We start from the raw sequence: 8,459 nt of genomic DNA on the forward strand, positions 1-8,459 counted from the left end.
CCAGAGCGGTAACGTCTGCGTGCGCATGCGTCCGCAGGCGGGTTCTCGAGTGCTGATGTTGCGTTCTGGTACTCGACGTAAGCTCGTATATTCCATAGTTATGGTTCAGTTGGGACTTTTGTCCTATATTCATACTAATTCTATTTGCCTGCTGCTATAATTACTGTACTGTTCGTCCTTTCCTTCCTTTCATTATTCTCAAACAGACTCCAGGGGCTTGTCATAACTAGACTCTTCCCAGTCGCATTTAATACCAGTGTATTTACACTAGTGCTAATCATAAATGGGATTTTTCTTTGGCTTTTTTTGTCAAGTGTTTAAACACAAACATCATAGGCTAACTGGATTATTATTATTATTAATCTAGTCTGCAGAAGAATATTTTTGCGCCTATTTTTTCTTACTGTATGAGAAGTAATTTTGCATGTCAATATGGCAATGCTGTTAGGAAACACGTTACTTCCCATCCATTGGCTGACAACCCCAGAGAGAAATAAGTCAATGTTGGCTCACAAAGTTAAATGTCATTTTGTCAGCCACTGAGTTAAATTAAGTGGAACCTAGCGCCATTCCATTAGCTTTTATCTCAAAAAAGGAAAAAGAGCACTGAACAGCTGTTGAGGGAGATCATGAGATGCGGTTGAATGCTAACAAGCCAAGTGGAGGGAGGTCAGCCAAGTTGTTCACAGTGAAGAATGAGCTTTAACACAAATTGAATTTAGTTTTTTAAGACAATCAAGAATAGTCTATGTTAAATAATAAATATATGTTAATCAATCCATAGGATAGTAAACCAATTGATGTTAAGTAATAGGCCAAAGTAACAGTAAAGACGAATATCCAACTTTTTATTTGTATAGTATAAAACACTATAAAGCCTCGAGTCTGACGTTCAGAGACTGCACATGAAGGCAGCACTTCAGCCACACCATCTCCGCACTCCACAGCAGACACAGCAGCTACCTGCCAGGCGGAATGGACATAACCTCCACAGCTACTAGTTTCATTCTTCGCGCAGCGGAGCCGCGGGAGAAGCCAGGCCCGACATGACAGCGCTGGGACGGGAGAAGAAAGCCCGCCAGCAGCCGCGGTTCACCGTCCGGCCCGAGGCGGTGTGGGCTGCGGGTCGCTACGCCGTGCTGACCGCCCTGTGCTGCCTGTGCTACAGCAACACTCTCCGCGGGGAGTTGGTACACGACGATGTGTGGGCTATCATCAACAATCCGGACGTCCGACCGGGCTCCAGCCTCAGAAACATCCTCAGCAACGACTTCTGGGGGAAGAGGATGGCGGACAATACGAGCCACAAGTCCTACAGACCGCTCTGCATCCTCACCTTCAAGTAAGTTCTCCCTCATTTCCCAACTGCGCTGTTTTCACCTCAGCTGGAGCCCCCGAACAAACACTTTATGCCGGTTCCACCGCAGTGTTCCTGCCATTAACCCGAGGTGAGAATCCTGGAGCTAACTGAAGCGTGGAGCTGTGAACACGCTGACGTCATCCAGCTCCGTGGAAAGAAGCTGTTGCAGCCTCACTGTTAACTTTAGTAGAACACGAGCTTCATCACCACCATGCAGCTCGGTAGGCTTCGTTGTAGCGGGGGTAGGACCTAGTGAGCTGTGTCGCTATAAACTCTCTTCGGATGCGCTGACATGTACTATGAGGGTCTGGCAGGAACTCTCGAGATGAGAACTATTGATAGAATGACTATAAGGAGTTGGAGCAGAGAGGGTAGCCGTTGAGCTTGGCCCAGCACGTCCACTCCTGCAGACCCACACGTACACACGGTGCCTCTGTGGAACTTGTCCAGCTATGTAGGACTTTCATAGTAGTGGAGGTGGAAGAGTCCATGAGGGTTAGGGTGTAAGAAGGTGATGTAAAAGTTCTGGAAACAAAGGTTGAGGCTTTTACGGTGTGTGTGTGTGTGTGTGTGTGTGTGTGTGTGTGTGTGTGTGTGTGTGTGTGTGTGTGTGTGTGTGCGCGCGCGCACGAGCCTGTGCTGCGCTCGGTTCTGAGCCAGGCTGGTGTTCTGAATGACTCGGTGAGAACCAGAGGGAGGCCCACTCACTTCTCCTAAGTGAGCCAAACCGAGCTGTGCCAATCAAGGAGAATGAAACGAACAAAAAGCGAATGTCAGTTTCTTTTTTCTGTGTAATTCAGTGAAGGATGCTGTTTTTAGAGCTTAATGCTGCACCCATAGGTCAGACATCAGACTATAATAAAGACTGTTCATCGTCGTCTTTGAACAGCATCTTATCATATAGGCTCCACATCAATATGCTACCATTATTGTGTGCATGCTAGTATGTCGATGTTTTGCATTTAGCTTGGTTGCATCGTTGTGACTAAGTGCGAGTCACAAGACTCAGTACAGCCTCACAGAGTTCTAAACGTTTAGACTTGTTTAAAGATACTTATGTGGCCTCTTGTGGGCTAAAATGTAAATAGCAAAACATAAAATTTGCGAAGCTGGCTCTGAATGAAATATAAAATGTTCTCTCTGATTTCTGACTTGACTCATTTACAGTATACTCTCCTGCTGGGACCGTGTTTCCTTATTCTCTGCATTATAACCTTCTCATGCCAGATTCATGATAGTACACTACTATATGAAGAGTTTAATGGCTTTCAATGTGTGGTAAGCAGCAATTCATTAACAGGTCAACCAGTCTGTGTTTATCATCACCGTTAAGAGTTCAGTGCACTGCTCAAGAGCACTTCAGCAGTAACAACAAGGAGGTTTAAAAGGTGTGTGTCTTTGGCCATGACACCTTTATTCAACCAGACTGCCAGTCTGAAGGGAAATCCAGTCATGGTTCATGGTGGTGATTGGATGAACACACAGAGCAGAGAGAGAGAGAGAAAGCAGGAAGGGTTAAAAGAGCTGCTGACACACAGCTATTGCCTTTGGCTACATACACACCCAGACTAATGAGTTCCTATTATTGAGGCAGAGTTTAAATGGTAAATAGACTGTACTTGTTTCTCTCTTTCTCTCTTTACTAGTCATCTGACTCAAAGCTCTTTAACACTACTCCAGTCCGGTCTCCAGTGAGCTCTGATCCTGCATCGGATAGTACACTATATCTGTCCCTATCAAATAAACCATAGATTAATAGACGGATAAAGTCATGTTCACTGCAGCAATTTAAACGCTGATAACTAAACTCGTACTCTGTGATCTATGCACATTAGATGAATTCTACAACCGATGATGATGGTTTAATCCAGTGGTTTTCAACCTTTTCTGAGTCGCGGTGTATTTTTTACATTAAAAAGATCCCGCGCACCAACACCCAAAAAAAGTTACAAAATGACACATTGTAGCATAATACAGCATATATGCTGACAATGTAATGACAAGTCTCTCAATGTGTTGATCCATACTCAGTGTGAAACCTGGGCCTGTTTAAATGAACACAAAGCTCTTCCTCAACAGCTCTGTCTCTCTCTGGTTTTAGTTTTGTTGTCCAGGGTCCAGTTCAGAGTCTGCATTTTTCATTTTCAAATATTTCTCCATCGCTGTTCGTCTTGTCACCTCAACCTCTCCCATCATTTAATTCTACTCTCTTAAATTAACTAAGTCATTATTGCGCTACCTACTGCCGCCCACTGGCATGGAAGAGTATTTATTACTTAGCCAGCCACTATATTACAGCTCAGACGCTCAACAACGGCAAAGTATTTGCAGAAACTAAATAATGTTTTTTTGGACCAATTAAGTGAAATTGGACTTTTTCAAATTCAAAATACTGAGCGAATTAAATTTGAGTTGACTTTAATCATTCACTATTGCAATGTGCTTAAGAAGTAGTTATGGATTAACACAAGCACAAATAACACTTGTGGTTTGAATGTTCATGAGAAAGTGGATTCATAAGGCTGACGTGAAATGAAATGTTATATTATTATTATTATTATATTTTACATATAACTATCAGGCTTCAGGTCACCACCTCACAATCTGCGACCCTATTTCCCCTTTCTCCAAAATGTTCGTATGCGTGGGTCAGAGTTTCCGTACAGGTGATCCCATTGTCCCGTCAACTTTGTTTCTATAGATCACAACGTTTGCGTGGGAAGTGGCGTACGCCTCTTTCTGACCTGAGCGGTTATAAATGAGACTCCTAGTCCTACTCCACCCAGAAACAAATAATCATTCAGATAATTGTAAAAATGCTGAATATTGCAGCCGATAATTGTCCAGGCTGATAATTGGTTAATCCTTTAGGGTTTGGACCTTGTTAGACAAAACAAGCAAACATTTCTTTTTTGACATTTTAAAAAAAACCTATAAACTATATTTTGAACAGGCAAAATGATCAATAAATGAACTAAAGAAAAAAATCAATAAAGAAATAAGGGTCTTTCAATATTGCCCCAATGAGGATATTCAAGCTCACATGACCAACAGACATTTCCCTGCTAGCATCAGTTCATTTTGTCTGTCATCCATGTTTTTACAGCACTAAAGTAACCCTCCATTGGTCATGTGACCCTCGTAATGTTTGTTTGGGACCCCAGAGACTCCGCCCCTTCGTGGAACATTCGTGCATAGGCTCACTGAAATGCAGGGGAAGGTTTGATAGTAAATAAATAACATTTCATTAAATTCAGCATTTTAATATTTGAATAATTGTTCTAAAGGTGCACACTCAATATTTTTGGAATGAATCAAATGACTGTTATGTAAAACTGTATGGTAAATAGACTGTACTTGTATAGCACCTTTCTAGTGTTCCATCCACTCAAAGCGCTTTAACACTACACGTCATCATTCACCCATTCATACTGTGACTCATACTCATGCCCATGAGGACTCTAACTAACCATTCATACATCACTTGGAGTTAAGTGTCTTGCCCAAGGGCAAATCCACATGGACTGGAGGAGCTCTACCTCTGAGCCACAGCTGCCTCTGGTCTGTTGTAGTGACCAACCCTAGATAACTATACAACTCTGTGCTTCCTCATTGTGTTGTAAAGCCTTTTAGCCTCTTTTAGCAAGTTGTTTTGGTTTTTCGGCCCGCAAGACTCTCTAATGGCAGGAGAGAGCTGTTTTTAGAATTAGACCCCAAAAACGACCCAAACAGTCTTCAAACCTCACTGTTCACTTGCCCAGCTCCAAACCGACGGACAGAGAGATGATAGAGGGAACAATCTTCTCACCTAGTTCTCTGCAAGAAGGGTTTCAACATATTTCCTAAAATGTAGAACTGTTGCTTTAATATCATGAATACGACACCCAGAACTCTGCTCTGCCCACTTTGGCTCTGGAAGAATTTCCCCAGTGGACTACATGTAGGGGAAATCTAGATGAGTGTTATGAAATGTGATTGGCTGCCCTGGTGATAGACATAATGTGTCCCCAGGCAGAGCTCCATCAGCACACTCAGCACTTAAGAGGTGTGTGTGTGTGTGTGTGTGTGGCAGCAGGATGGTTTCATTGTTCAATGACAGTCATTGTAATTACCACTGGCCACTGTAATGGCCAGAGACACTGGAGGGGTAGATGATCTTTTAGGAGTGACAGGTGTTGCCTTATTGCTCACTCGGGGAGATGTTCAATGCTTTGGGTTGTCGCTTTCAGGGCCGGTTGGCTGTCAGCTTCTCCACAACATCTTCATTAGTCTTTCATGTGAAGGATGCTGGTTCACGTGGCAGACCCTCCTGGGGACTGAATGTGTAACTACAGCCTTTTCCTCATCTGGTGAGATCGCCTGTAGCTCAATCATTAACCCACACCTGCCACAGCTGCTGTGGACCTGAAAAAAAGCATGCACTCTTTTCTCTGTGGAGAAATAATGATGAAAGGGTGAATCAGGTCACTGTAAATGTCAGGCCCCTTTTCTCTCCCTGTAGACATTGACCAGCGTTTGTTCAAATCTAAATGTTATCAAGACTTTCCTTATTACAAGTATTATCACAAAACATTTAGTAAGTGGAAAATATGAAAGTTAATCATAAGGCCACAATTGAAGGCAGACAGCATGACTGTGTTCAAGCGGGATATTTTGCATCTGACACCTTCAGGGACAAGTTTTGCCATTACAAACGTGTCTGCAAACCTTTACCAACTGCAGCAAAATTACCTCACAGGCATTTTCTTAGATGCAGATGTTACAGCACGAGGTATGATTCTTTTCCTAATAGAAATAAATAAGATTGTTGGCTTGGTATCACAGATTAGACTCAGATCAGTAGGCAGCTGTGAGAGGCTCGGTGCACAACTTAATCACTTGAAGCTCTGAGGTACTTCAGAACGAATGCAGACAGCAGGGTAAACAGTGTCCTCATGTCTCTGCCTCTGCACCCTCCTTTGGGAGGTGTGCCTCACAGTATGACAACCTCTTGAATGCAAGATAGCGCCGCAGATGGCAGCCTCTGTACTGCCCTCTCTGGTACTTTTTATGTTTTTGTTTATTTGTCTCATTTCCAGCTTTCCCTCTCTGATCACATTCAGCAGGGAGGAACTTTTAAACTTCCGTCAATCCACAGGTCAAACTTTTTCGCCATTTTTCATAGAACCGGAAAGGTTCACAGAGCTTTTAGTTGGAGGAGCAGCAGCTCTCCTCGGGATTTGCCGGAGACGCCGACGGGGGAAGCGAGCAGGAGCGCTCGTTAAACTGAACGGCGCTCCCGTCAATCCATATGGCGAACGTCGGCTCTCTGGCCAACAAGATGGATGAACTGCTGCTCCTGAACAAAGCAAACACAGACGTTTAGCAGATCCACCGCCCTGTGCTTCACTGAAACCTGGCTTGGTGAGCACATCCCGCACAGCGCACTGCATCTGCCGGGCTTACAACTCCTCCGAGCGGACCGCGTAATGGCGCTGTTGGAAAAACAAGGAGAGGCAGAATCTGCTTCTACATTAACGAAGGTTGGTGTACGGATGTCACAGTGTTGAAGGAATCATGCAGCCCTCACTTACAATCACTTTTCATAGACTGTAAACCATTTTATTCACCACAGGAGTATTCCTCATTTATTCTGGTCGGTGTCTACATCCCACCTCAGGCCTGTTAGTGAGGCGCTCCAACACCTGGCTGAGCAGATCACCAACATGGAGCACAAACACCCAGACTCCCTGCTCATTGTTCTTGGGGACTTTAACAGAGCAAACCTCAGCAAAGAACTGCCAAAATACAGACAGCATATTAAGTGTAGCACCAGGGACAAAAGCACACTGGACCACTGCTACACTTTACCAAAGGACGCATATCGCTCAGTCCCCCGTGCAGCTTTGGGACTCTCTGATCATTGTCAGGTTCATCTTCTCCCGACCTACAGGCAGAAACTAAAGTCTACAAAGCCTGTGGTGAAGACTGTGAGGAGATGGACCAACGATGCAAATCTGGAGCTACAGTCCTGCTTTGTCTGCTCTGATTGGAGTGTTTTTTTTTGTGACATCGTACATCAGTTTCTGTGAGGACATGTGTGTGTGTCGACTAAAACCTTCTGCACAAACAACAATAAACCTGGTTTACTGCAAAACTCAGGCAACTTCGTCGGGCTAAGGAGGAGGCCTACAGAAGTGGGGACAGCATCTTGTACAACCAGACCAGAAACACACTGACGAGGGAGATCAAGGTAGCTAAGAGAAGCTACACTGAAAAGCTGCAAAAAAGTGTCAGTTCTTTCACAGACAGAAGATCAAGAAGGCACCAGGTCCAGCAGACGGTGTGTCACCCTCCTGCCTGAAAGTCTGTGCTGACCAGTTGTCCCCCATCTTCACACAGATCTTCAACCGATCACTGGAGCTGTGTGAAGTCCCCTCCTGCTTCAAACGCTCCACAATCATCCCGGTCCCCAAGAAATCCTCCATCACAGGATTAAATGACTACAGGCCCGTCGCCCTGAAGTCTGTGGTCATCAAATCCTTTGAGAGACTGGTGTTGACCCATCTGAAGAACATCACAGTTGGACCCCCTGCAGTTTGCCTACCGTGCAAACAGGTCGGTGGATGACGCTGTCAACATGGGACTGCACTACATGCTGCAACACCTCGACTCCCCAGGGACATACGCAAGGGTTCTGTTTGTGGACTTCAGCTCTGCGTTCAACACCATCATCCCAGCAATCCTCCAACCTAAACTCTCCCAGCTCACTGTGCCAGCCTCCACCTGTCAGTGGATCACAAACTTCCTGACAGACAGGACGCAGCAGGTGAGGCTGGGAAAAATCACATCCAGCACTGGACTATCAGCACTGAACCCCCCCCCCCAGGAATGTGTGGTCTCTCCACTGCTCTTCTCCCTCCACACCAACGACTGCACCTCAGAGGACCCAACTGTTAAACTCCTGAAGTTCACAGACGACACAACGGTCATCGGCCTCAACAGAGACGGTGATGAATCTGCATACAGACGGGAGGTTGAACAGCTGGTCCTCTGGTGTGGTCAGAACAACCTGGAGCTGAACAAGCTCAAAACTGTGGAGATGACAGTGGACTTCAGG

General features: G+C 45.0%; 1 protein-coding gene across 2 annotated transcripts in view; it reads left to right on the forward strand.

The window, feature by feature from the left end:
* Nucleotides 1-931: 931 nt before the first annotated feature.
* tmtc1 (transmembrane O-mannosyltransferase targeting cadherins 1) overlaps nucleotides 932-8,459 on the forward strand; it is an 84,132-nt gene continuing 76,604 nt past the window's right edge. For both annotated transcript variants that reach the window (XM_068717137.1, XM_068717138.1), the window contains exon 1: nucleotides 932-1,342. In XM_068717137.1, the coding sequence (XP_068573238.1) occupies nucleotides 1,047-1,342 (296 nt within the window). In that variant the 5' untranslated portion in view covers nucleotides 932-1,046. The remainder of the gene's footprint in view (nucleotides 1,343-8,459) is intronic.

The sequence above is a fragment of the Cebidichthys violaceus genome, unplaced genomic scaffold, assembly GCF_023349555.1.
Source record: "Cebidichthys violaceus isolate CVI_PGR_0920_01 unplaced genomic scaffold, fCebVio1.0.p SCAF_21, whole genome shotgun sequence".
Taxonomy (NCBI): Eukaryota; Metazoa; Chordata; class Actinopteri; order Perciformes; family Stichaeidae; genus Cebidichthys; species Cebidichthys violaceus.